A 27,613-nucleotide genomic window follows, 5' to 3' on the forward strand; every position below is an offset into this window, starting at 1 on the left:
CCTCAGGTTCTCTACACCAAGCATCGAGGTCGCTCTCCTTGGAGGCCCCAAGGCCCTGCTACTGCTGAGGAAGTGACTGTTAGCATGGGGAAGTGAACCCAGCCCCTGGAGAGGTGGACAGGATGCTACAAGGAAGGGGGTCCTGGGTGGACAGAACTAGATAGGGGGGAGGGTCAGGAAGCTGAAAGTACTGGGAACTCTGGGATGAGCCTGGAGGTGAGGATCCTGGGGGAGTTGAGTACACCTCACCATGCTGGGACCCCAGAGTGACAACTAGGCAATTTTCTCCCTCCCTCTCTCTCTCTCTCTCTCTCTCTCTCTGTGTGTGTGTGTGTGTGTGTGTGTGTGTGTGTGTAGAACCAGACACAATGGGCTTGGAGGACTGCTCTGCATCCCTGTGTATGACCCTGATGGGGTATTCTATGCCAGATATTTGGGATAGAAAATAGATGTCAGTTGAGGGCATGGAGAAGCAAGATTGAAGCCTCCACAAATATTATATGAGCAAGACAGAGGAAAAGGCCTAATTTGTGCCCTTTTTGGAAAAGGCCTCTGGAACAGGTTTTCAGGGACCTGGATACAGAAGGTCCATAGGAGAGCAATTCCTCAGCTATCTGGAGGCGTGGAAAAGACCTGGCTGGGGTGGGGGATGGAGGAGGTGGGCAGGGCAGACGCCTGGGCAACCTTCACAGCCTGTGGCCAGGGGCTCCTCAGCCATTCGGCCCCTTTCCGACCCCCCTCCCCTAGCCCCAGGTCTTATTCTTCCCTGCCTGCCTCTCCCCAGGAAATCCCCGCCCCTGCCAGGAGAAGCCCCCCTCCTGCCCGCCCGCCCCCCCCCCCCCCCCCCCCCGCCGGCGGAGTCGCTGGAGGGGGCGCTGGCGGGGATCTGGAAGGTCTGGAAAACTCTGGCGGATTTTTTTCCCTCCGGGAGACCCCCTCACTACCTCACTCCCTAGGTCCACTCAGGTTTCTCTGGCTGGGCTTCAGGAGAGAAGGCCTGAGCTGGGGCAGGGTTAGGGTCTGGCTGCGCTCCTCACCCGCCGAGTTTTAGAGGCCAAGGAGTAAGGAACCAGACTGCGACTGGGGCTGTGAGGAAGAAGGAATTTTGTCCCAGCCCCGTCAGGAGTCCCAGAGCAGGCTCAGTTTCCAGGCTTTCTTTTTCGAGATGTCCTTGAATCGCTCAGTCCCTGCGGAAAGGCTCAAATCCCGCGGTCTTCTCTTTCCCTTCGGCTCTCCGCCTCCGCCACGTTTCGTAACAGCCGGCCTGGGCCTGGCGCTGGCTGGGGGCTGCTCGCGCGGCGCCCCTCTCCTCACTCCGGGTAGTGGACGGGGGACACCCTGGTGCCTGGCGAAGGCTTCTTTTCTGGCCCTTGGGGGCTCGGGGTTCAGAAGCCGAGTACCCCAGGCTACCAGAGGCAGGAAGAAAGGCCTCTGTGGGTTTGGAGACCAATTCGAGCGACCTCAGGCTTCCCCTCCCACACCCCCAACGAGATCCTATGCGGCCTTTTTTTGCGGGGTGAGTGTGTTGCTCCGCTGGGAAGTCCAGAGAGTCCTCTCAGGCCCCTTAGCGCATTCACCAGGAGGACAGGGAGGCCCCGGCTCTGCGCCCGGCTCCCGGGAAAGGCGAGCGCAGGGGTCTTGCAGGCGGCGGGAAGACTCGAGAGCCCCCGGAGCTGGCTCCAACTTTCACCCCAGGCCGGCGCACGAGCGAATTAACAGAAATCCCGATATAAACTTTTAAAAATAATATCAGTTTTATTAAATATTCGAGAACGGATCCAGAGGTCGGATTTATACAGGAGGGTAACACAAGGGGGGATTTTTTAATTTATTTTTTTCTCCTACTGGCTAAACAAACGTCATTCACTTTTTTTTCTCTCTTTTTGTAATTTTCCCTCTTTTTTTTCCCCTTTTAAGATAGGAGTGGAACACGGACGGTGCTAAACATAAATATAAATACAGAGACCACAAATACAGCTAAAAATATTCACACAGAAACGGTCACAGTTTGTAATATGCCATAATGACCCCCAGGATTCTTTAAATACAATTTGCCTGGGCTGGGCATTTGCTGGGGCAGAGGGGCCGGGTGTGGGGCTGCGGGGAGGCCCTGGGGGTTGCTGTGGGGCCACGACGCGCCCTCCTTGGGCCTCCCGCCCTCCGCGGCTGCCAGGCCGGGCCCTGAGGCCCCGGAGCGGAGGCCCCGGCCGGGGAGCCGGCTCTCTGCGCAGGGGCGGGGGTGGAGGCGCCGCGGGGGTGGAGGCGCCGAGGGGGTGGGAGGCCAAGTCCTCATTTGGAGGGAAATCTGTGGAGTCTGAAGCGAGGTTCAGGGACGGAGCCCCCAAGGCCTGGGCAGGGGAAAAGGCCTGCAGACGAGCCGAGAACGAGCTAGCGAGGGAGCAAGGAGGAGGAGGCGCGTGGTGAAAGAGAGTTTGTGCGGTGAGGGAGGGGGTCCAGAGTTGACTTTCAGGTCCATATTTGACTCCCTAATTTAGTTTTAGGGAGTCAAAACATATCAATTGTGCCAGTGATAAATATAGAGTGTGTGATTAGGAGGGAATTGGGGGGAGGGTAGCAAGGGAGAAGGAGAGAGAGGGGTGGCAGGGACAGTCCTGGTCACTCTTTCTGCTTCTCCTCTTCTGTCTCTTCCCGCTTTTCCTCTTTTCCGGCCAGGCTGTCGGCCGCGGCCCCTCCGCCGCCCCCTGAGAGCGTGGACGTGAGATTAGATTCTTTTTTCCACTTCATCCGGCGGTTCTGGAACCAGATTTTGATCTGTCGCTCGGTCAGGCAGAGCGCGTTGGCGATCTCGATGCGCCGGCGCCGCGTTAGGTAGCGGTTGAAGTGGAATTCCTTCTCCAGTTCCAGGGTCTGGTACCGCGAGTAGATCTGGCGACCGCGCCTCCGGTCCGCTCCATAGCCAACCCCTAGAGATCCGGGCACAAAACACACTAAAAACAATCAGCGAGGCATCCTCCATAGACGATTTAGCCTAGCAAAGTCCTGACCCTCCCAACTTGGCCAGCAGCTCACGGGCCCCCTCGGACTAGAGCCTTTTCCCTTTTGCCCTGCCCCACCCCCACTGGGGGTACAGCCAGGATTCCAACTTCATTTAGTCCCCCACCATGTGCTGGTAGGTGAGTGTCCCAAAGAATGGGGGGGGGGGGCAAGAACCAGGCAGAAAGCTGTAAGTGTAAAAACTGGTTTTTGAAAAATCCCAAACACTGGGGATGAGGGCCCTATTTCTCAACAACTGGGCTCCCCCACCTCCCCCAAGCACCCTAGCTCCTTGGAAACTTCTCCCCACTTCTCTGCCCCCTGCTCTCCCCCCTCCCTTCTCAGCCTGACTCGACTTTGGGGGGCTCCGCCACCTCCTACCCCCTCCCCTCATACACTGCCCTGTTCCTGCCCCCTCAGCTTGCCTTGGAGCCCTCCAACCCGTCAGGGGCCGAGGGGGCCAGGCCCCTGCGAGCAAGCGGGAGGCGAGCAGAGGGGGCAGAAGAGGGGGCCCTGTCTCGGCGTCGGCGAGGAGACGAGCGTGATTGTTTTTATGGGGCCATAAAAAACTCTCTCCGCCCGTTCTTCTAGGGAAGCCGGTCATAAAGCCAGTTCAGTTTATTTAATTTATATCTCGGAGCTGTAAAACTCACCACTGTGCGAATTCATTCGCTGCATCCAGGGGTAAATCTGGATACTGGCTTTCTGGTCCTGGGGCGCAGTCCTGCCCTGCTCAGAACTAAAATCCTGAGCGATTGAGGTCTGTGTGTTATGTCCTAAGGTGTTTTGTCTGCAGTTTGAGAGCATGTCTTTCTCCTGGTAAAAGGAATTAGATCCATAGTCATACGGCCCCCGGCTGGAACTGAACACGACATTTTCCTGTGGCGAATAAAAGGGAGTCGAGTAGATCCGGTTCTGGGCAACGGCTGCTCCATAGGTCGAGAAATGCCTCACTGGATCATAGGCGGTGGAATTGAGGGCGACGTTGGGGAGGACGTCCTGGCCCCCGGCGAGGTGGCAGGATAAGGAAGGGTTAGTGAAGTAGGAATTCATCCCTTTGCCTTTACCTGGTCGGGCTATGATTTCTTTAATATTTATTTCTGTCTCCAGTTTGTACTCGGAACTAGATGGTTATAGGGACGGCTCCAATCCAGGACAGACAAAATGACAAAGTCAGCTGACCCTCTTCCAGCCAATCGCAAGCCAGATGTCAAGAAGGGGGAAAAAAAATCGCTTCTGCTTCTGTTGATTCCCTAGTTGAGACTAAGTGTGTGCTTTGAAAGTAAGACTTGGATTTCTTTTAAAATATATATATATATATATGTTAGGGAACTGATTTGGAGGTGAAGAAGGGTGAATAGGCATTAGCAGGGCCGTGAGGCCCAGGGAAGAAGAGCTGCCCTGCTAGGAAATCTCTCAGCCCCAGCTAACTTTGCTGTGCTGTGTAGAGCCAGGTCTGGAGAAATCCCTCTATTTTCAATCTGATTTCATCTTTTATATCTCCCCCCTTCTAAAATTACATCCTGATTTCTTTATGGGATGAGCCCCCCCCCCTCCCAGCTCAGGGGGGGAATCCCCAGAAAGCCTACAGGAAACCTTAATTTGATCCTCCATGGACTGAGTCCTCATCACTAAACCAATATTTTCCCCCAATAATTAAAAAAATCAAAAGTAGGAAGAAACTGCATAAAACATAGTGCTCAGAGGAAGGAAAGTGTGGCTGATAGTCTTAGGTGGAAGGGAGATGTAGGGAGCAAGGAGGTCTAAAGGGGTAAGGATGAGACTTCAGGACACGGTGGCAGAGCTGAAGTGAGCAACGGGGCCATGCATGGGCTTCCTCTTCCTCTCAGCCCCCTTCTGCCTCTCAGAACACCCTTTTTGGGGGAAAATCCTGCAGCATTTTTCCCTAAAAGGGAAAATATAAAAATACAACAGAAAAGAGAGAGAAGGAAGTAAAAGGTGGGAGAGAGAGAGAGAGAAAAAGGAAGAAAGAAAGGAAGAAGAAAGAACTCTGAGAGTCCTTCTAGACACATCAACTCCTGTTTATGTTGGTGAGAATTTATGATTTGGAGCCAGCGAGGGCCGGTGGGGTAATTCACATAGGATCCAGGCAGAAAGAGAAGGCTGGTGGAGCTCTGAAGGACAGTTAGCGTCTGGCAGGCTCAAGCCCCTGCACAAGTCAGAAGCCCCCAGCCCCCTCCGGACTCTGCCCTGCCAAGGGAGGCATCCCTGGACCTGAGCTCTGAGGCTTGGGAGATTCCAGCAAAGGTCTCCTGGGGAGCTCTCACTCAAGGACCAGCCACACCTGGCTGAGCCGGGCCTCCCAGCAGCCCCTACCCCCATTTTCTCTCCACCTTGGGGCTGAGAAAAAGGAATAGAAGGTTAGGAAAAGGCAGCTGAGTTCCAGGCTTCTGAGGGAGCTGCAGTGGGTGAAGTGAAACAGCGGAAGGTGTGCAGATGGGGTTTTTCTCCTGATTAATCCAAACTTAATTTGATATCGTGATATAGGCTGAAAATGCTTTGAGCTGACAAAGAGGGAGCAGTGGAAGCTCATATTTCTTCTTCACCATTTTTTTGGGGGGGCTAGCTATAACAAGAACCCGGATGTCGCCGGATTTTATGATCTTTTCCTTCTGTGTAACAAAGCGGAGTAATCAATGGGTAGCAATAAAGCCATAAACGGGACTACGCTGGGAAAAAACTCGTTTATTCATCTTCTGTAACGTTAAGGTTTCCCTGGAGTGTCGCTAGGGGGGAAAAATAAAGTTTCGAACCCAAAAGCACACAGTGTGTAGGAGCTGGTGGAGACAACATGTTAGCTAATACATGAGCTTCTTCGGGGGATTGAAGAGTCTTCCTGCCGGGCAATTTGTGTTGGCTTTTAAAAATACAGCCCCAATCCTTCAGAAAGGAGGGAAATTTGTTGGTATTTAAATGGGTGGGAGAAAGACCCCTATCACTATAAAGGTTCCCCCTCTCGGACCATACTTTCTTCTGCTCAAGGAGATAAAAGTGAAAGGGTAAAGGAGGGTTCCAAATTAAGAAAGAAATCTGGAGATGAGCTGTCTGGTTTGGGGTAACATGGCAGGTACCTAAACACAGACACCAGCATGACTTGCTTTTTGCTCTAGAATCCAGCTGTCCTCCAATTCATGGCATGCCTGGACAGAGGTTTTCAACAGCTGGCTGGGGCTCCAGGCCCCCTGGAGGGCAAGAGGTAGATCGAGAAAGAACTGGGGGTTGTGGGGGGAGACCCAGGGGGCTGAGCTAGGAAACAAGTCAGCGCACCCCTGGACACAAGCAGCCGCTCTCAGAGTTCCCAGCCTCATTTCTGCCCTAAGGGTAGCAGTGTAACACACAGAACAGGCCGGAAGAGAGAGTAAATTCCCTCCACCCCCCCCCCATTTCAGAGAGATTGCTAGAGGGATAAATCATGTCAGTGATATTTCCTTCAAGATATTAAATTGTTGCAATGTACAACAAATTGAATGATGGAAGATAGGATGTCTTAATGAGGTTTCACTTTCAATGAGTGTTGATTTTCTATGTATTTTTAAATCTCTTTTATGAGGGGTGGGGGAAGGAAGGACCTTGGGAGAAAGAAGGGGCTCCCCCCAGCAAGGATGCCTGGGTTTCCTTGAGCCCCCCTAAACAAAGTCTGGAGGGGAAAGGGGCCCTAAAGTTGGGGATAGTCTCCTTTGGGGCCTGAAAGTAGTGGGCGCGGGGGTGGGCGACCTGAGGAGCAGAATGTAAGTCTCAGCCCCGGAAAGTTAAGTGTTTTATTACGTCCCTAAACAGAGGGCAGAGACTGAAAGGTCTCGCCGACTTATAATGAACAGAAACCAGCTGCTGAGGGGAAAAGGCAGAAATGCTGGAAGGGGGAGAGAAGGGGAAGCAGAAATACAAATAAATTCCCCCACTGCTTAAAGATTTTCGGCAAAATTAATTTCCAACATACTCTCCCCCATCACCTTCCATTCCTGAAAAAAGAAGCCTCCTTCTTTCAGTGAGATCTTTAATTATGCAGCTGAAATTGCTGGAAGGATTCGCTCCAAGGGGGGAGAGCACGTCAGATGAGCCCGATCTTCCCTCCACCGGATTATATTTTCCTCTTCTCATTTTATGTTAATTTTATTTTTTGGGCGAAACAACGAGTGTCAATGGGGGGATAGCTGGGACTTGGGTTTTTCTAAATATATTTATATTTTCCTGTTAAATTTGTCTGAAAACAATTATGGAAACTCATCAGCAGAAGCAAGAACAGATGTTTTATTAAAACTGCAGTTGAGCTCTGTAAATATGCACAAGTCCTAGGAAGGGGGGGACTTGTTCTTTGTTTCTATAAAACAAGCCTAGAGCAGTCAGAGAAACACCCCCATCAGGCCCGCAGGTCTCCGAGTCGCTCTGCCCCTTGGGCCTCCGGAATCAGGCATTCCGAGGGGGTTTGGCGGCAAGAGCAGATTTTCGCTTTCGGAGCTGTAATTAGGGGATTCGAAAACAGAATTCAGAAAAACACAGAAAAGGAATAAAGGGGGAAAGTTGCCTCTTGCTGCTCCAGTCCCCCCATGTCCCCAGTCCAAAACACATGCTTCTCATGAACGCTAATTATAGGAGAGGAACTTACTGCAGGCGCCATGGGCCTGCATGGGGGTCAGTCCCTGGCCAGGAGTCCCCAAGGCTAAGGGGTGCTTTGGAGGCTGGGCACTTGAAGGTTTACTCAGAATGAGTCAAGCACGCTTGCCCCAGCCTTAACCTGCTCCAGGCCAGGGGCTGGGAGCCTGTGCAGCTCTCATTTGGGGAGAGGGTGGGTGTGACTGAACTCTGGCTGGGAAGGGGTTCCTGGGCAGGCCTCCTCTTGCCTGCCTTTGCTTTCCACTTTGCTCTAGGAAATATATTAATTTCTTGGGGAAGGGTATCTGAAGTGAGAGGGCTGAAATCTGGAATATTTATTGGGGGACAATCTTTTCTAGGGGTCCTAGCTAGTTTGTGTTCTGCCAATCTTCTCTCTTTTCCTAGATTCCCCCAACTCTGCATGGACGTCTGTGACCCACCCAGCCTTGCACACAGATACACACTCCATTTCTGGCTGCCGGCGCCACCAACCACAGCTCGGCGCCTCCGGAGGCTGCTCAAGGACCTGGACACGGGAGCCGCAGGACTCAGCGCTCGGCCTGGGCGCTTGGCTGCCCGGCAGCCACTGCAGCTGCCCCACTCACCCCTGCCAATTCTTGATTTCAAGAGCAGGGGGAGAGCGGTGGCCCCACCAGCCCCTTTTGTGCCACTGGGCAAAGGCTGAAATCCCTCTTGCGGTTTCAATAATTGTTCAGCTCACCTTACAATCCCACTGTTTGGTTAAGGTTTTGCTGTTCTAGGGCGACTGCTCAGTTGGCCCGACTGGCTTATGATTAGAATTTTTTAACTTAAAAATTAAAAAATAAATCCTACTCCAAATGCCCAGTGTTTTGTGTAGGAGTTCCTTTGATCGCCATAGAATCCAGAGTCAAAGGATTGCAAAGAGAGTCTCCAAGTCCACCAGAGAACCTGAATGCGGGGAACTGGGTCTGCCTGGGGACACCAAAGCATGGCTCACCCAAGGAGCCTCCAGTTTCTTATAGATACGGTGGGGGAAGTTGTCTAAGCACATACCTCCCCATACACACATTGCATTCCAAAACAGAATGTTCCTCCTCCTTTCAAAGTTCAGGCATGGAGACACTTGGAGAAAGGTGAAATTTGACACATCCAACCCGGAAATGGATCCCATTTGGGGGTGCTTATATTCTGGGGATAGGGCCCAGGCTGGCCAGCTGAATGGGGTTGGGGCTCAGCAGGGAGGGGAGAAGGAGGACGAGGCCAGATGGGGCATGTCAAGCGCCTGAGAACTGCCCCCAAACACCCAAACACCTCTGAGGCCTGGGCTGGCAAATTCTCTCTTTAGCTAAGAGGTTGAGAGGCTACCCAAGCTGTTTTTGCTTTATTTGCAATTAAACAGAGAAGAAAGGTGCATGGTGAGGCTCTGCTCACTCCCCTCACATCTTCTCTCCTCCCTCTCTCTTTCCAGACTTCTGCCTGACCTTTCTTTACCATCACTCCAGTTGATGCTATTACCACCAGCGGACACAAACTCCCACAATGGCATTTGATTAGCTTCTCAATTCACTTCACTAACTGAAGGTTAAAAAGTAAAATAGATCCCAAGCATTTCTGTCTCACCATCCCACTCAGCCCTGAGATCCTTTGGGCTCATCTCTGGAAGAAATCATTTCTGGCTTTTGGAGACCTGGCCCCTAAGCATCCCACCTCTGTCCCAAACAGCTGAATATCAGCTGAGGAGAGGCCATGCAAGAGAGCCTTTGGAGTATCTCATCCCCACTGGAAATGGGGAGGGAAACTCAGATGCCGAGTGACATTTCAGGGAGGAAAAGCAAGTGGCCCTGGTTGGCCCAGGAGGAAAAAACTGAAAATCTAAAATATTTAGAATATTTTTGTCCCCCAAAATGGGGCCAAAGGAACCCCAGCTTCCTGGCTTTTCTTTTACCCCTCCACACTAAGCACTGCTTGGCCCTACTTTGGAGGTTTAAGAGAATTATAAAATTCAAGAGCAGGGCATTTATGACGTCACAGCGAGTTGTCATGAGGGAATTGTAAATGTCATATTAAGTCATATACAGTAGGAGTTTGGGGTGGAGTGCCCTGCCTCTCCTCACACGTTTTCCTTTCCCGTTTCTTTCCCTAGCCTAAGTTCTCCCCCTTGAAAATAAAATGTTATTATGTTCTGGAACAATAAGCCAACAATGAAACACCACCTTCATTTCCCTATAAATAATTTCATCCTTTATTGTTTGCAGATCTGAGAGAACCATTTAATCTGCACTGGTGAAAAGAGAGAGAAAGAGAGACAGGGAGGGGGGATTTAATTTCAGAAACAAGAATATTACTTACTTCGATGATACTCTTTTAGATTTGATAGCCAGGAGCAAAATTAGAGGCGAACAGCGGCCTCTTCGACTCTACACCTGGCGGGATTGGAGATTTATAGGATCTTTAGCGAAGGGGCAATTTAATTTTGTAGGATTTGCTTAAATTCACTGCTATTTTGGGGGGCTGAGGAGAAGGGAGGGCGAGGGGAGAACGACATGCTTTATCTAGTTTTATGAATCTGCCAACATTACTCTGATTTAAAACCCAACAACCTGTGTCTCAGGGAAAACTCCTGCAGAAAGGAGTGGAGGAGTAGGGTGAGGGGGACTCAGCTTTCTCAATGACTGTGGCCCCCTTAAGCAAGCAGTTGCCAGGGGGAAGGAAGAAAAGCCCAAGGCAAGGGGAGGGCAGCTCTAAGTCTCTCTACCACCCGGACACCCGGAGGTTTATGGTGTCCCCATAATTCCCCCAACCCCATAAACAGCTGCCCTACTTTAGGACAATTTCTGCTTCCTCCCCTGGGAAAAGGAGAGTGAAGGAGGAGGTAATGGCGGGAGCAGGGTGCCGGAAAGAGGAGGGAGCACAGGAGAGCGCCGCACTTTGTTCTCCTGGGTGAGTTTGCTGGTTTGGCGGGTTTCTGACGCAGGGTGGCAGCAGACAAAACAAGTAAACAACTCACAGACACAATAAACAGGGGCGGCCGCAGCCGCCGTGGCAGAGGCCGTGGGCTGGGTGAGGAGCACAATTTGGGGGTAATGTCACCCCAGCACCCGGGCGTGGCCCAGGTCCAAAAGCCCGAGGCTGCCCCCAGTGCCCGCGGGAAAAGCTGGAAGAAAGCTGCACGTCCCGGCACCCGCAGCGTGTCTGGACAGGAAAGTCTTTGGAGGAACCTGATATTCTAGGGAGTTGAGGAAAACCCCAGGAGCCCCTTTCCTGTCCTTACTTTCTTTCAGGAGCGGTTCAAGGACATGTACACTCTCCCCTGCTCTGGCTTTCCGTGGCCCCGGATGGGAGAAAGACTAGGAAGAGAGGCTGGGAATTCCCAGCCCTGGCTCACATTTAGGGTTCCAGGCCCACAGGCAGCTAGACCCAGCCTCTTCTTCGGTCCTGCCTGTCAGCTTTCTCCCCAGCTTCTTCGGTAGTAGAGAGAATTAAAACGAAGTCATACCAGTAACCAGATCTGGGTAGTTGGCGAGCCTAGAGAGCCCCTAAGAGGATGACGCAGGCAAAGCTGGGCTTCGTGGTGAGTAGGGCCCGGAGCTGGGGATAGATATTCACCGCACCCCTACCCACTTTGTCTCGCCTTCTCCACCAGCCTCTTCAAACAGCTGCCTCAGACCACAGGCCAGAGGCCACCTTATTAACCACTCAGATCTCCTTCACTGTCCCAGCAAGGCAGCAAGCACCAGGCCTAGCCAACTGCTCAGAACTGCTCAAAGGTCCACCTTACCCACAAAAAGAGTTTCCCACAAAACTCACTTTCAACACCACAGTGTACCCCTGGTAAACAGCCTCTGAGCTGGGGAAGTCTAGGGGGGAGGTATGGAGAGAAACAGAAGGGATTCAATATTTCCCCAGCCCAGCTGGCTGGACAGTAAAGGCAATAAGATCTTGAGAAAGACTTTGTGGCATCAGTCGGTTCCTGAAACCCGCGTAGTCCGATTTCAGCACGCACACGTTTGCAGGAGAGCATGCACAGAGCGCCTTCTTGGTGCACCGAGTGCCTCCTTGAGCCCAATTCCATCTAACAAAATTTTGCATGCACATAAAATGGTGTTTGAGCGAGTACAAGCATGGTAATATACACTTAACCACCGAGGAAATCCGAGTCTGTATATATTCATGCATTAGTCGGAGTCTGTACATTTGAGCCCGTATATAATAAGTGTATAAAGCTACCAAGGCTGGTTTTGGAACACCACAGCCAACCCAACAAGGCCGCCTTCTCCAAACAAGAGCGCATTCTTCGTAGGGATCACAACTGTCAGAACAGGGAGAGAAAGGGCTTGCTCTGCCCATTTTCTCCTTAGCTAGGAACTGGCGCGCGGGGAATACAGTCCGTGGCAGGACTGACAAAGCCTGTAAGGGGCAGGGCTGAGGTGCCCAAAGAGTGGACTCAGAGGGGAACCCTGAGAGCCCTGCGCTCCAGGGAGTGTTGCCAGAACCCCACGGACATATTCGGTGCATCTGCCCAGATTTAGCCCTGGGCGTGCAGAGTCCCAAGGCCAGATTCTATTCTCAGCTGCCCTGGCTATTATTAGATACACAAGCCAGAGCTACCCTGCACTGAGGACCACGTTTACAGAGACACTGGCCTACAAGGAGGCTGAGGGTTGCCCCTGGTGGCCCCTCTTGTGCTTCTAATTGAGCACCAGAGTGGGAGAGGAAGACGGGAATGAAAATCGAAAGTAAGGAAGGAAGGAAAGGGCTGACGTTTGGGGCTGGATATATCTCCTGGCCAGGCTAGAAAACTGGAAAACCAGGATCAGTCACTGCTGCTGTACTTTCTCCGCATCCGTCTCATGAGGAGGATCTAGGGGGTGAAGGACGTGGGGGCCTGCAGGACCCTAGCCAGAAAGGGACAGAAAATCAATTGATAAAAATATAAGAACACCTCAGGATGGTGCCGTTATCCCGTCACTCATGAACAGAGCACCCTGAAATCTCGCAGGCAGTATATCTGTTTAGATCCCTGGAGGCCGAGATAAATACTGGAGCCTTCCCCAGGCCCACCCCTCCGAAGGGAGGGGCCCCCTCTAATATTCCAGGTGAATACCCACTGTCCTGAGTGGCCTTCTCCGGAAATTCTTTCGGGGGAGGACGAACAAAGGAGACTTGTCCCCCCCACCCCCAACCAAGTCAGTGCGGTCATCTGCAGGGCCGGGGTGGGGGGGGGTGGGTGGCAGACAACGGGGGCAGACAAAATACAGGCGAAAGAGAAATAGAGACCTCACCGGTCGGCGGTTCCCACAAAACGCCAGGAGAAAGGCTCCCATTTTCAGGCCTCCGGGGGCCCCTCCACTGGCCCACTGCACTCCCCTTGCCTTTTTCAGGTCGCACAGACTCGAGGTCTTGGTGGGCCGCAGCGTGGCTACCCGGGGCGTCAGACCCTGGGCCGCGCTGGAGCTGCGGGAGAGCGCGCGGCAGCCTGAGCAGGCGGCGGGCTGGGCCCATTTGGGGAGAGCCAAGCGCTTTTCTCGATCGTAAACAAGGAACGCGAAATTAGCCCCTCGGCAGACGCCTCTGCCGACACACAAGTCCTATTGGGGGGGGGAGTGGAAGGGGGAGAGAAAATGCCATTTCTTCCCCCGGGAGAATACCTCAGAGGCCTTTATGTCGGATATGAAACGGGAATTTTGGGGGGGCAGGAGAGGAAGGGAAGGGGATTGTGGGGGAGGGGAGAGAAGATTCACCATCAACTCGGACCCAATGGGGTTTGATTTGAACGCAGTCGAATTACGTTTTTGAGAATTTGATAAAAACAGGTTCTCCCTCCCAACCCTCCAACCCCGACCCCCAGGCGGCGGGTCAGGGTTTAAACAGGAAATCGAGGAGCGTTCCCCTCCCCCACTCGGGCTTGGCGGAGAAGCCCAGTCGCGCCTCCAGAGAGGATTGGAGGTGGGGGGCAGCTCATAGCTCGGATTGAAGGTGAGTCTGGCCCCCAGACTCTCAGACCTCTCCAGGAGTATGCTCTCCCCTCCCCCAGCTCTGGGGTGTGTCTGCCTGGGTGTGTAAGCGCTTGTGTGTGCATCGCCCTTTACAAACAGAAGCTCACACATATAGGGGCCGCCTCGGACCCAGGCCAGGGAGCAGGGCGGGGTCATATATCAAACTGCAACACATTCAGGGCCACGTACATTTGGAAGAAATTAAGCCACTGTGTTATGAAACCATATGTGTCGGGTTAAGACCATACAACACGCCATTAGCACCAATTATTAGGAAGATCCCGAGCGCCCAGGACCCTCCGGGACGCCTAATTCTGACGTCCCTACCCCAGGAACCAGCCGCGCCTTGAGTCCTCACTGCCTCCACTCACCCAAGAGGCCCCGCCAGCGAGGCCTGGGCCTCTCCCCAGCCAGCCTGGGGCCTCCCCAATTCCCACCTCCGCCTCCAACGAGGCAGATCCTAGCTCAGAGCGGCCAGGCGAGGCGGGTGAAGCAGCCCAGTGGGTATCCCAGGTACAGTAGCCGCGGCTGGGGGTGAGGGACTCTGGGCCGGTGAGAGAAGGCAGATTGGCCCCTTTTCTCCAAGCACAAGATGGCTTTTGAGTACCGCGTCCCCCACCCCCACTCATCCACCCGCAGTGCTGGGCACCTCCCATCTTTCCGTCCGCTCGAGTGGGGGCGGGAGCTGGGGGTGGGCAGACGCACTCTCCTCTGCTGACGCGCACCAGCCAACAGCCTCCCCCCTAATTGCCAATTAACAGGCCCCGCCGCCCGCCTAGCTGCGCTCTCTTCCAGCTCAGCCTCTCGGCTCTGGGCCCGCACTGCGCATGTGTGAGCTCTCGCGGTGGCGCTCTCTGGGAGGGAGGGGGCTGCAGGCAAGGAGGGGGCTCTGGAAAGTTTGTTTGGGGGGTTGGGGGGCTGACTTTGCTCAGGGGGCAATGGTTACAGCCTATAATTTTCTCTCCTGCCCTGGAGTTTGAGCTTCCCGGCCCCCTCCGTCCCAGTCCCATTAGCCAAGAGGCCACAGATCTCTTAATAGGTAAGGACAGGGTGGGCATCAGGCAGCGCGTCAGCGCACTAGACCCCGGCCTTGAGCCCCACAGGCGCAGTCCTCTTGCCCCCCCGACCCCCAACTTCGGCGCACAGTGACATCAGGACAACACTCTTCCCACACTACCGTATTACAGCTTAACCCAATCCTCCCCCCCCCCCGCCCACTTTTTCTCCCCTTAATTCCCCGCACGCCCACCCTCTCGCCAGCCCCCCTCTCCTCTCTAACCAAGACAAGCCGCTGCTGTCCTTATCTTGAAACCGCCACCCAGCTACGGACCATTAGTTACATATTTGAACCAATAAGGAAACACTTACCGGGCGCTGCTGTCACTCTCCCTCTCCCTCTCTCTCTCTGCCTCTCTCTCTCTCCCACTCTCTCTTTCTCGTCTTCCCTTATTCTGTGCCGCTGCCGAGCCTGTCTCAGCTTCACACACACATATACACTTTATATAAATTTAAAAATAAAAAAGAATAATCCCAATGATCAAAAAGCCAAATAAAATTAAGGAGAGTTGCAAGAAAGGGGCAGGAGGGAGAGGCTGGGAGAGGGGAGGGGCGGAGGCATCTGCAGCTCCCTATCTCAACTCCAGCTCCCGCATTCCTCCTGCCCCTTGGGGGGCTAAAGGATCGGAAGGGAGAGAGGGGTGTCCTCAACTCCTGCCCCTTCCCCCACATTCCCCCCTCCCCAGGTGCCCCCAGCTTCTGGCAACTCCACCTGGGAGGAAAAAAATTAAATGGGGGGAGAAAATAATTATTAATCAGATTAATAAAAAAAAATACTGGTAATGAAGGGAGCGCCCAGCGCAGGTTTCCCTGGCAATGGTTAGGCTCTTACAGGGAGGACTGTTCTGCGGAGCGCTCCGAACGGACAAACCACAATAAAAAGTTCACGTTCATGGATGGAATCCACATGACTTCTTGTGGCCAATCCAACTTGTGAGTCGATCGTAAACTTTTATTACTCAGCTGTAAATTTTCTGCAAACAACCGGGAATGCGATGCATTTGTGTAGCGTGTGCAAATGGGCGCCGCGGTCGCCATGTTTACCCAATTCTCTAGGAGAGGGAGCATCCCCCCGACCCCCACCCCACCCTCGCCCACCGCCCACTCCCAACGCGCCAGGCTGCTCCAAGCTAGCTCAGAAAGGGCAAAGGGGGAACGCAAGAGGAGGAAAGGAAGGATTCTGGCCGGGAGTCGGCCCCCTCCCTCTGCCATACCGAATTTTAAATATTTTTCTTAATAAATGGGGTATTAAGGTTGGATCTGGGGGAAGCGAGGCTTTGCAAAGGTTTGTGGCACTGGTTGGTGCAGTGACGGCTGGAGGGGTGAAGGGACTGAGAAGGGATGCTCTCCCTACTCCCACCTATTTTTCTAGGAAAAGAACTACATCTTTCCCAGTGGGGAGCCCTGGCAGCCCCCCCCCCTCAGCCCTAGACAGGAGGGACACGCTGCTGGAAGCCTCATAACCAAGCCTGACCTGGCCGTCGTCTGAAGAACTGAAAGCGATTAGACCCCAACTGAGTAACCCTGCGGAGGCAGCTGGAGCCGAGTTGGGGGCAGCCTCCAGAACCCCCAAAGTACCCATCATCCTCAGGCTCCTTTCTCAGAGAAAATTACATTTATCCTTCTCCAAGACCATCCCCAGTGTCAAGTCTCCTCAATTCCTAGGTTTAGATGGCAGATAACTCCCAATTTTTTTTAGAATTAAAAATAAAATGAAGGCCCAAGATCTTGGTTCCTACTTCCCCACCCCTTTGGATGCGAGGCACTTTGAAGCCTTTTCTATTTTGTCAGGTGACCCGCACCCACCTGCCTTTTTCAGAAAAATTCTGGCGTCCAGGCAGCTGGGATACACCTTGGAGGCCCTCCCCACAAAAAGAAACTTACCATACCTTCCCCAAATTCCACCTTCTATACCAAACTCTGAGCACCTGAGGTGTCCCCCACCTTTCTCTAGACCCCTAACTTTGGCGATGAATCCAATGTGGGGGAGCCCAGAATAAATTCCCCCATAGAGACTATTTGCCAACCAGTCACAGCAGAGCCGAGTCACAGCCCAACACTCCCCATTAGCTGGAGATTTGAAAGCCCAAAACACTCCCCTTGATCCCGAACGGAGCTGGCCGGCGTGGGGACATCCATGGCTGGGTGCCCCACCCCAAGCCATAGGGGGTTCCTCATTCCCTCCCCAAACTTCCTCAGTAAGCGAAGCAGTTCCCTCAGCCGGATGCAGAGACCTAGTTTCTTTTACAAACCCACCCATAAATTTTATAACAGGTAGTTAAAAATTACGACAAGGAAGCTCTGGCCCAGCTTTTCACAATGGGCTGCTGGGAGAATGGGACGGCACTGCGGGCTGCTCACCGGAAATTTTACTTCTTGTCTGTGGCACAACCTGTCCCGAGTTCGGTGTAATTGGGATGAGGTAACTTTCTGGAGCGGGCAGGAAGCCGGTGGGACATCTCACTTGAGGAAGATGAGGCTGGGGGGAGGCCAATCTACTCTCCCATCCTAGGGTCCCCCGCAAAGCCCTTTAGACGACTCACTACCTCCCTCACCCACAGGTCTCCTGCAGGCCCGCATCTCCCTTGGCCTCTGCGATGAAGTGGGGAGGGAGATAAAATGCCGAAAATTTTAAAAAAAGAAACGAATTTGCCCCCCAACTAAATAGCTACATTATCCCATCTCTACGGTTGAGATTAGAATAATAAATTCAAGGCGAAATGAGCGAGATGCTTCAACTCAGCATTTTGAAAGATACTATTTTTCACAAATCACAAATAGCTTTCAGAAGCCACTTTGATTGGCTAATAAAAAAGTAAAGAATGGGAGAAAGTCCTATCTGCTGCCGCCGAATGGTCCCCATTCCGGTAATGGGACGGCGGGAGCATTTGGGAGGACGCGTTTCTAAAGAGAGCGCATCCCGCTCGCAATTAAGTTCCCCCATAAAACGGGTTTTACCTCCTTTTCTCTCCAAACGAGAAAAAAGAGGCGGTGGGCAGAAGGGGTGGGGGAGCGGGTGCTGCAAGAAGGGGCGGCTGGAGCTGTCTTGGTCTGGCCCACCCCAGGCTTCGCATCTCAAGCGATGCTGGGCGACAGACGCACCCCGCCCTCCGACGCCCGGCTTGGGGCCACGGGCATTGCTGAGCAGGGCCAGGGATGAATGGGGCATTGGGTGTGAGGGAAATTCAGCGACGTCCTTCGGAGCCAAGTAGTGTAGGGTTCGAGCAACTTGGCTACGAGGTCGGCGATGTTTATTAATAGCAATCATAATTCCACGTTAAAAAAACGAAACGACCCGCGGCCGGCCCTCGGAGCCTGGAAGGGATGCCCGTGGGAAGGCCTGAGGTCGAAGCGAAATGCTCTCTTTTCGGGCCTCCCCTGAGGCGGGTAGCCAGTGCCTCCCGCAGCAAACAGGGTTACCTGGCTGGCTCAGTGGCTCACAGCAGGGACCCCAGGTTTCTAAAGATTTTCCCCAGAGCTGTTCAAAGCTGTTCCCGGTTGCCTGCAGCCTGTGCTTCCAATCGCCAGCCTCTCTCTCGGCCGCAGGAGTCCCTTATCAAGGATGCCTGACCCAATCCTGTATTCACCACCACTTTGCGTGGGAGCCAGGGACCCAAATGCGGGTAAAATTACACAAAATAAGAGTCAGGCTGGGCCTAAGACTGTGAAAATCATTGACCAGGGGCGGGGGGAGAGAGAGAGGGAGAGAGAGAGAGAGAGATCTGGCCTCAAAAATATTTCAGTCTTTGGGAGATCTGGTTTTAAAGGACCTTCAGAAGATCCCATCTCCTTCCCTTTCCCCTTCTCCTGACTGAGCCAGATGACCTTATCTCTGGAATTTGGTATTATTTGACCAGAATCTTACTGGCATGAACAGATTGCTCTGCCTAGGATGTCCAGGGAAGAGTAAGACACCCTTTTGCCCCCTGAGTCCCTGAACCTTCAATCCCTTATTTTGGGGAATGAGGAGTCCATTGAAGATTCTCTTTACCCTGCTGTGGCTGGGATGGAGGACTGTCCACTCAGCAGGTCCATGTCCTCACCCCCAGGCCAATGGCCCACACCATGAGGGCAGGCGGGCTGCCCAATTGCCAAGGTGAAGCCAGGCCCACTTGTAACCGCCAGAACAGAGGCTAGGTTTGATGCTAGCGGCCTGGGTGACAGGGATGGCTCTGTGCTGATGGCATCTGAATTTCAGAACATGGACCCAGGCTGCTTGGTGTACAACTCACTCACCTTCCCCTTCTCCTTTCCTTTCCCCCAGGCTGAAGCTTCCTTAACCCGCACTCCTAGCCATCTTCCCCCCAGCCAAGTCCTCCAGGCTGCCCAGGGCCTCACATTCTCCGCACTCTGTGCTGGGTGCCCAGGGTTGACCATGAGGGGCATGTGGAGACCAGAAAGCCCCCCATGGTCTCATCCTCAGTCCCTGGAACAAAAAGGTCTGGCTGTGGGAGGGGCACAGGGGCAGATTCTTTGTCTGGGCCCAGCCCGAGGCTGATGAGGAGGAAGGTGAATAAGTGGGGAGACTCTTCCTTCCCATTGGGATCCTGGTATTTAGAAACCCATTTAGTTTGGAGCCAAGGTTCTCCTGAGAGCATGCTTGGAGCACAGTGCTCTTCTTGCCCCACCTCTGCACCTCCCCCACCTTTCACCTGCCTTCCCTGCCCAGACTGCCCTCTCAATTCCTAGTGAGTTCCCCCACCTCAAACTCAGATCAGTGACGGAGACCTTTTCCACGGGGCTGGGAAAGAAGGATAAGGAGGGAAGGAGGAGTAGAGAATGGAGGGGGGGAGGGGGGCGTTGGAGAAAAAGCAAGTCATTCCAGCTTCAAATATTTTTTCTCCTTTTTTTTTTTTATTATGACTCACGTATACAATACAAAGTACTTGGACCAGGAACAGGGCTGCCGGGACACAAAATCTACATTCATAGCTGGACATAAAGACGAATGACCCAAAATTATTATCATAGATATATTTTAACGTTTTTTTTTTCTTTCGAGCACATTGCATAAACAGAGAATTCAAGACAGAGTTAACTATACATTCAGTGCAATTTAGTTCTACTCTACTGGGGTTAGAAGCACAATAAAAGCGCACAGGACCGGCGGGCTAGGCAGTCTCAGTTGTTGGGTTTTTCTTAGTGAAATAAGCAGCAACAAACGACAACAAAACCGCATTACGAGTACTCTCAAAGCAGGATTTCTTTCTATAGGTAGTGATAAAATACGTTGGAGGTTTCTTTCTTTTTTTTTAATTTTCACCTTTTTCTCTTTTTTTTCTTGCATATTAGGATTTTTTTAAATTTCTTTTTTATTTTTTCAAGATTATTGCAGGTTCCCTTTAGGTAGTATGTTAAAGATTTATTATCAGTAATATTATTATTATTATTATTATCATTCTTATTATTTTCATGATTATGGTGATTTCTGAGCGCTAATACTAGTGTAGCTCAGAGGAAGCTGGGCCCAACAACAGAAATCAGACAGCGAAGGGGAGGAAGGCAAGGGCCCGAGTGACCATGGGATGGCTAGGTAGGATTTTAGCCAGGATTGCAGGCTCCTATCTACCCCATGAGGAGGGGGGGAGGGGAGAGACCCGCATCTCCTTCAGGTTTCCATCAGGTTTCTACAGAAAGTCAAGGGAGTCTTTCTAAGTAGGGGAGCCCCAGAGAGGGAGAAGGGATAGTCCTTGCTATCATTTAAAAAATTTCTTTAAACATTTTCCTTCCCTTCCTTCCTTCCTTCCTTCCTTCCTTAACTTTTCTTTCCTTTCTTTTGAAAGGAAGTAAATCTAATACACTAATCCTAGCATAAAAGCAAAGCCAGAAGTCTTCTTCCGCATTTTGAGAGGGCTCCCCTCTAAAATAAATACCAGAGAAGCAGGGAGGTGGGAGTGTGGCATGAAGGGGTGAGAGAGGGGCGAAGAGGCCAGGTCTCAGACCTTAAAATCCAGGCAGGACTCCAAAGGGTGGGGGTAGGGACAAGTGTGTGTGTTGGGGCAAGGACTGAGACAGAGTCCGAACTTTTCGCTGTGTCTCAGTCTCCCCCACTCCAGCCCCCAAACAAATAAAGATCGGGGGAAGTCCAAAGGTAATAAAACCAGAGCTGCAAGTATCTGACAGGTAGTTAGAGTTGTGAGTGTCATTCTATTCTCTATAAAAGCAAATGACAGTCGTAAACTTCTCAATTTATCCGCTACCATAAAACGAAACTTCAAGGGAGTTGCTAAGGAAGGGGGGGGCTTTCTTTTTTGCTTAGTCCTTGTTTTCTTCCTTTTCCTCCTCTTCTTTCTCCTCTTCCTCGTTTCCTTCTTCCTCCACCTTCTCTTCATCTCGGGCTCCGGGCAGTTTATCCTTGTTGTTCTCCTTTTTCCACTTCATCCTTCGGTTCTGGAACCAGATCTTCACTTGTCTCTCAGTCAGTCCCAGGGCGTGAGAGACTTCAATCCGGCGCTTTCGTGTCAAATAAGGATTAAAGAGAAACTCCTTTTCTAGTTCCAAGGTCTGATACCGGCTGTAAGTTTGCCTTCCGCTGCGCCGCCCCGGAGCTGGACAGAATAGAACCCCAGTCTGGTTATGTTTGGGTGGGGGCTCGGCTTTCCCCTCGCCATTCTTCCTCCCCTAAAGTCCCCCCTGTGATCTCCCCAGTTCCCCTCCCTCCTGAAGACCAGGCAGGAGCAGGGAGCAGACAAGGGCAGGAAAGTTTGGGGGCTTGCTTTGGTTTGGCTTCACCTTGGGAGGTGGGATGGGGGTGGGGGCAGGGACTGGGGTCTATCAAGAAACTGGGGGATGGCAGGGGCCATGGGGAGCACTGCAGAGTTCCCCCCCACCCCAGGCCTGCAGTCTCAGGAAACTGGCCCTTGCAGCTTTGTTTACAAGTGCAGAGTGGCATTTGGTGAGCAGAGCTGGGGATAGAGTCTCTTTCCCAAAAGAAAGGAGAAAGATCTGGGGGTAAAGAAGGGGGGCTCTGCTCACTGGCCCCTCCTTGAATCTCTCTGCCTAATGCCTTGCCAGGAAGAAAAATAATTGATCTCCTGGAATGTATCACTGCTTGGCCTGATTGCTAACTGGAGACCAGCAAATAAATCACGGGCCATCCCCGCTGGAACTTGTCGCTTTCTCGCTTCCCCTTTTACTTCGAAATTGGGCCATGAGGGGCCACCCTTGGAGGGGCTCATGGCCTGAGCCACTCTGAAGGTCTCAGGGAAAGCCCACAAACCTTTGACTGGGGGCAGCTCGGGCTTGAGTCCTCTGGACCCCAGAGCCCTCTGATCTGCACGGCCCCTCTCCTTTCCTGCACTCTTTTCTCTTCTCTCTGGCTCCCTCTCTTCTCTCCAACTGAGGGAACTAAAGCAAAGTTGGGGTAGTAGCCTTAAGGCTAGTTCTCTGAGAGGAGGCAGTGGGTACCCCAGAGAGTCAGGACACTTGTCCTTGGGGTCTTGTCACCCTTCTGGTCCAGGTGGGGGAGGGAAACAGGGGTCTCACTTCGCCCCAAGACAGCCTGGCCACTGTTCTGGACTGAGGCTTTCTGCCTTTTGGAAAGACTGGTTTGCTCTAAAGGCTGATAACCTCAGGGTCCTTGGGGCCCCTGCCCAGCCACCTCCCCAACTTTGACTTTAGGGATGGCAAGAAGAGAGAGACAGAGAGGGAGAGAGGCGGACAGACAGTGGTGGAGAAAACGATTTTTAACCCTTTGCTCCCAGACACTACCTTCACCCCAGTTCCCCAAATATCCCAGGCGAGCCCCGCGCCCCACCCCCAGCCGAACCTCCCCACCTCGAGAAGCCCACTCAGGCACGGGGGTGGGGCCGCAGAGACCCCAAAGCCAGGAGGGAAAGCGAGGGCAGACAAAAAGGAGGCAAGGGAGGGGGGAAAGACCCCGGAGCGCGGGAGACCAAGGGGGAAAGAGAAAAGGCTTCTCACCGTGGGGTCTCATCCATGGAAACATGAGGCTGGGAGACGAGTTTTGATTTAAGTGGCCTTGTCCTTCGCTACTGTTAGTGTTGGCGGAGGATTTACAGTCGGGATATTGCACCACGCTCGCCTCTTGCTGAGCCCCATAAAGGGACTGTCTGGGGAGCGCCTCGTAGCCATAGAATTTGGAGGCGTCTCCGTGGCAGCTCAGCGAGCACGGGTTCTGCTGGTAGCCCGAGTTGGAGATGCCCGAGGTGCCGTGGTGGAAGAAGTCTTGGACGTGGTGCGAGGCGTGCTGGAAGCCAGGCGCCGAGCCGCCGGGCCCGTACACCAGCGCATGGCTCCGGCCCACGCTCTGGGGGAACCGGCAGTCGTAATAGGCCGGTTCCAGGGACTCGCCGCCTTTGTATTTGGAGAACAGGGGGTTGACGAAGTAGGAGCTCATGCTGGGCACATGAAAACCCGCCGCCCCCTCCCCTCTGGCTCGAGACTCCCCCGCCCGGTACCCCCGAAAGTCCCCTCCCCCGGGAGCGAACCCCGGGCCGGCCGGCTCCCCGGGGCTGGGCTGGGCAGGTGGGGGGGCGCCTGGGTGCCGGGCCCGGCCGGCTCGGCGCGGCTCCCGGGGCTGGGCGCGGGCGGGTGGTGGCGGCGGGCGCGGGCGGCGGCGGCGGCGGCGGCTCTCTTCACTGTCGGTAGGTAGAGCTCGCGCTCTCGCACTTAGCTCTTTCCTTTAACAGCCCAGGCGAATTCCTCAGACTCCCGGCGGTGGCGGCGCTTACACGCGATTCGCGTTCATCAATCCACGACATGAAGACAGGCGAGAGAGAGAGAGAGAGAGAGAGAGAGAGAGAGAGAGAGAGAGAGATGGAGAGAGGGAGAGAGAGAGAGAGAAGGAAGGATGGCGGGGGGTTGAGGGGTTCAGGGCTGGGGGGACCTGGAGGAAGGGGAGGGGAGGGAGGAGGAGGGAGGGGGTGTGGTATATGTGTGTGTGGTGGGGGGTGGGCCAGCCCCAGCTAATGGCTGGGGCCAGCTTCTCCAAGGTGCGCATTCCGATTTGAAGGTGCCTCTCCCCCCCCCCCCCCCCCCCCCCGCTTCCCCTTTCCTTCCTCTCAGACAGAGATACCTGAGCCAGCAGGTCAACCCAGATTACCTCAACAGGTATAAGACCCTCCCCCTCGGGGGGTGTTGAATGCCAGCGTGAGAGAGCAGGTCCCCTAACCCAAAAGATGGGTTCCCCAGGGGGTCCGTAAGCCTGGGACTCAGAAAGGGCAAGCACATCAGTACAGCATATCCCCCAGTACTTCAGGAACCCCAACCCTCCATGTCTCAGGTCCCTCCTCAGGGTGGGAAGCTGCTCCATCTTCCCCTATCCCTAAGATCCTTTGCCTGGCTGCTGTGGGTAGAGGAGAGGCTGGAGGTGGGACACACTGTATAGACCCAGGCAGGGCTGCACTGGCCCCTTCAGACACCAGCTCCTGCCTGAAGCTTGGCTGGGGACTCTGAGAGCAAAGCAGTTTATGGGGACAGAGGACAGGGCAGCTGGCGGGTCTCTGACTTCTGGATGGGCTGATCCAAGATGTTTCTTCTCAGGAGACTATTTGTATCTGGGTTGGATGGGACCGGAGCAGGCCTCTTACTTGTCCCCACACACTCTAGCCCTATAGGACATACCAGCTCAACCTGGAGGGGCCCCCTGGCCTCACTACACCCCTTACTTCCCCAGGCAGGCTGCCCAGGCCAGGATGTGGATGGGAACTGTCAACAGACACTCTTTAAATATTTACCCATAGTTTCTCTAGGGGGTTCCTCCCCCATCCCCAAGACTAGGTAAATTCAAGGTAATTCAATGGATAAAAGAACCTTAGTCCATCAGCACCCTTCTCATACCATAAGCGTGTACAGTTATGTGGGGCTTAACACAGACAGAGAGAAAAGAGAGAAAGTGAGAGAGCTGTGAATACGTGTGGTGTGTGCATACGAATTAGGAAGAGGAATTAGAAGGATTTTTCCAGCCCTCCCCTTCCACAGTGTGTGAGGTTGGTGCACACAGGGCAACAGTGGAGCACACTCAGGATACACACACACACTGGATATGTCACCTCCCACCCCAAAACGCATCGAACGCATGCTCCCTCAACTATCATGCATGCCTGGAAGCACCCCTGTCACCTCACAGACACTGTTCGCCCAGGCACACGGGGAACCAAAGCCTGACAAATACACGTGCATCTCTAGCTGTTTGCATCAGGAAAAAATTTGCTCCCTATTTTCTTTCCACATCCTGGGGTCTCAGGATTGGATGAGGAAGGAGGCTGTTGGAAAACCAGATCTTTTTCTTCCCCAGCCGGAGCCCAGCTCTGGAGATGGATGAAGGAATGGCAATGCAGGAAAGGATGGAGTAGAATAACACCAGCCCCCAAGTCCCTCTAATATCTAAATAATTGCTGGGAAAATGGCCACTCTCAGCCAAATTCCCAAAGAAGAGTCACTGGTGCCCCAGCCATAGACACTTCCAGGATCCCTTGAATATGGAGGGACCCACCTCCACCTGAATTAAGGACTGCCCAGACTCTGCAACGTCCAGAACTCTGGCCCTGGAGCAGCAGGAGGGGGGGATCAGAGGAGGGCTGTGCCAGCACCGCAGGTCTCCCTAGGGTCCAGGACAGTTGGGGACATGACAGGGGTCTCCTCCACTGCTAGAGCAAGCTCCAGCCTTGGTTTCAGCCCTGCCTTCTCTGAGCCTCCTCTGCTCAGAGTACCAAGCTGAAGGAGATGGGCTCTGGGTTCCCAGCATCTGGGTCACTGGGGACTGTCATAAATATTTCCCCTTTCCTGCCTGGAAAGAGGAGGCTCGGCAGGCCAAATCCTCTCTGGGGCCTGCGCCTTATCTTTTAGAGGGTGGGGGGGGGGATATCTCGACATTTTATGGTCCAGCGAAAACCCTGCCACAGAGCTATTCTTCCAGGCCTTTGTGTCTTGGAATGCGACTGTCCGGAGTGTGCCGCCACCACCGTCTGCTCTGAGAGCCCACCAGTCCCAAAAACCCTGGCTGGACTCGATTTCCCCTTTTGGGGGTCCCTCACCTTTTCTTTCTTTCTTTTTTTTTTTCTCCTCCCCCCCAATTGGATTGTCTTTTTTTCTTTTACACGTATCTGGTTGATTTCGCTCCCGGAGCTTGGAAATAAAGGAACCACAAGCAGCCATCCTCGCTGGGGCGTCTCTGCCCCTCGCCCCGAGGCCTACTCCGCCCTCCTAGGTACCACGGATTTATGTTCGTTTGTCCGGGTCATTCTGCCTTTTTGTGTTAATTACGCGCTGCCTGCTTGGTGCTTATCTCCTTCGCAAAGCGATTATTTTCGACGCCCGCCCTCCTGAGCCTCCCGAGCCTGCCGCCAGAGCGAGGGCCCATCTCCCGCCGCCACTCGCGATTTATTTACACCTCGCAGGTGAGAGGATTGATTTGCTCAGAGCCAGCGGGGCCGCTCTGGGCCGGGACGCGGGGCCTTCTCCCCGCCGCTCCTCCGCCGTGCCTCAAATGTCAGTGCGGCCAGGCCGGCCAGGGGCACCGCCGCCGCCTCTAACATTGAGCAACAGCGCCACCTCGCGTCCACTTGCTCCAATGCAGTCCTGCCGGAAAATGCCAACAGAGCCGGCAGGTCCCAGCCTTGGCCCAAAGGTGGGAAGTGAGAGGAAGGAGTTTCCAAATGGGTGCGAGAGCGAGGGGTCCCCGGAAGGGAGTTCCCCCGGGACCGCTGTCCTTTTGTTTTCCAAACTCTCCAAATAACCTTCTCAAAGGTTTCGCACTATTTTCTTCTTTCACCCTCCCTTGCCGCATTAAGAGACGCTGCGCAAAGGACCTGCCGCGATCTCCCCCCTATTCAGGCGCATTTCTGGGCTCGGAACACCTCAGCTCACGCAGATGCATGCTCCGAGGCTCCAGCGACCTCCTGCCCGCGGCGCGCGCCCAAAACTGCTCGATCCTCTTACCCTGCCGCTGGTTCCGCACCGCCTACTCCGCTGCCGCCCGCAGGACTTTGGGGTGGGACGCTGACTTCTCCCTTCTCCCGACTGTTTGCCCCCTGGTTTGTAGCCCAACCCGCCCCCCCTCACGCGCGCGCTCTCCCCACCTCTCCCTCCCAGCCAGTGAGGTCCTGTTCTCCGTGGGCCATAGACAAAACATTTCTATAATTCGATTTCAAAGGAAAGAGTGTCCACCTTATTTAAACCATAAAACAATTAAGCCCAGACGTCTAGCCAGCTCCGCGCTGCTGTTTTGTTCAGCCCCATTCAGAATCCAGCGCAGGGAGACAAACAGCGCCATAAAAGTGGCATTTCGGAGCTGCGGAAATGTACCTATCCGCTGCCTTCCCAAGTGGAACAACCTTTAGGGTTTTGTGATTCTGACAAAGGAGCAGAGGAGAGGTGGGAGGGGAAGATTAGGGCAGGAGGGCGTTTGCTAGCCTCTCTTCCCGCCCCCCCCCCCCAGCTTTCGTTTCTTTCCCTAGATGTATCTTGTGTTGTGGTTTTAATTCACAAATTGTAATAAATTAAAAAAAAATTGAATCCAATCCTAACCTGCAGGCTGAAGGCTGAACTGGAACTCAACAGTGGGCTGGGCCGGGTGGGCCTGCTCTGGATCCCACGCTCTCGCCAGGACCCTCGGAGCCCTGAGCCCTGCGGCCCTCCTTCCTGTCCGGAGTAAGGCCGGATCCCGCGGGCTGCAGGAAGCAGGCCGCGCTGACGGACGAGGGGAGGCGACTGGGCCTTGAAGCAGGGGCGGGGTGGAGGCTCCGAAAGGCCGCGGAGCCTGGGCTGAGAAAAGCCTGAGTCTTCGCAGTCAGGACCGGCAGTCAGGACCCAGGGACACGGGTACCCTGGCCTCGGCCCAGTGCGAAACTGAGGCCAGGGTCCCAGAACAGTGAAATATTTGGCCAAAGGGGGGAGTTTTGATTGAGAAAAGAGGATAAACGACAGGCAAAGCACCCTTCAAAAGGACCAAGAAAACTGCTTCTGGAATTAGGGTGGAGGTTTCTTCAGTGGGAAAGAGAGGTGCTTCAGCC

At 53.7% G+C, this 27,613-nt stretch overlaps 3 protein-coding genes across 7 annotated transcripts in view; all 3 read right to left on the reverse strand.

Annotated features, from left to right (window-relative positions):
* Positions 1 to 27,613, reverse strand: part of HOXC4 (homeobox C4) — a 61,089-nt gene that overhangs the window by 23,578 nt on the left and 9,898 nt on the right. The window contains exon 1 of one of the 4 annotated variants that reach the window (XM_047740197.1): positions 12,870 to 14,876. The exons of the other annotated variants lie outside the window; for them this stretch is intronic. The gene's annotated coding sequence lies outside the window, so the exon portion shown is untranslated. Of the gene's footprint in view, positions 1 to 12,869; positions 14,877 to 27,613 lie in introns of those variants that run through there. 4 annotated transcript variants of the gene reach the window in all.
* Positions 1,731 to 27,535, reverse strand: HOXC6 (homeobox C6). Of its 2 annotated transcripts, XM_047740202.1 has the most exons (3): positions 27,129 to 27,535; positions 3,648 to 3,993; positions 1,731 to 2,948 (listed from the first exon to the last, which is right to left on the reverse strand). In XM_047740202.1, the coding sequence occupies exons 2-3, from the start codon at positions 3,799 to 3,801 to the stop codon at positions 2,617 to 2,619; spliced, it is 486 nt and encodes a 161-aa protein (XP_047596158.1). In that variant the 5' UTR covers positions 3,802 to 3,993; positions 27,129 to 27,535; the 3' UTR covers positions 1,731 to 2,616. The 2 variants fall into 2 exon arrangements, with proteins under 2 accessions (XP_047596158.1, XP_047596157.1); XM_047740201.1 differs by lacking the exon at positions 27,129 to 27,535 and having other exon boundaries at positions 1,731 to 2,924; positions 3,648 to 4,128.
* Positions 19,773 to 27,110, reverse strand: HOXC8 (homeobox C8). The gene is made up of 2 exons (XM_047740203.1): positions 22,563 to 27,110; positions 19,773 to 21,187 (listed from the first exon to the last, which is right to left on the reverse strand). Exons 1-2 carry the CDS (start codon positions 22,996 to 22,998, stop codon positions 20,895 to 20,897), a joined length of 729 nt encoding a protein of 242 aa, XP_047596159.1. The 5' UTR covers positions 22,999 to 27,110; the 3' UTR covers positions 19,773 to 20,894.

This window comes from Lutra lutra, chromosome 8 (genome assembly GCF_902655055.1).
Source record: "Lutra lutra chromosome 8, mLutLut1.2, whole genome shotgun sequence".
Taxonomy (NCBI): domain Eukaryota; kingdom Metazoa; phylum Chordata; class Mammalia; order Carnivora; family Mustelidae; genus Lutra; species Lutra lutra.

What these genes read in the sequence shown, in the direction of transcription:
- HOXC6 (XM_047740201.1), bottom strand. Translation starts at nt 4,047, where the DNA reads ATGAATTCCTACTTCACTAACCCTTCCTTATCCTGCCACCTCGCCGGG. An exon ending in GCGAATGAATTCGCACAGTG is followed by an intron (nt 2,925 to 3,647) that starts GTGAGTTTTACA and finishes CCGGATCTCTAG; the next exon opens with GGGTTGGCTATGGAGCGGAC.
- HOXC8 (XM_047740203.1), bottom strand. Translation starts at nt 22,998, where the DNA reads ATGAGCTCCTACTTCGTCAACCCCCTGTTCTCCAAATACAAAGGCGGC. An exon ending in TCCATGGATGAGACCCCACG is followed by an intron (nt 21,188 to 22,562) that starts GTGAGAAGCCTT and finishes TATTCTGTCCAG; the next exon opens with CTCCGGGGCGGCGCAGCGGA.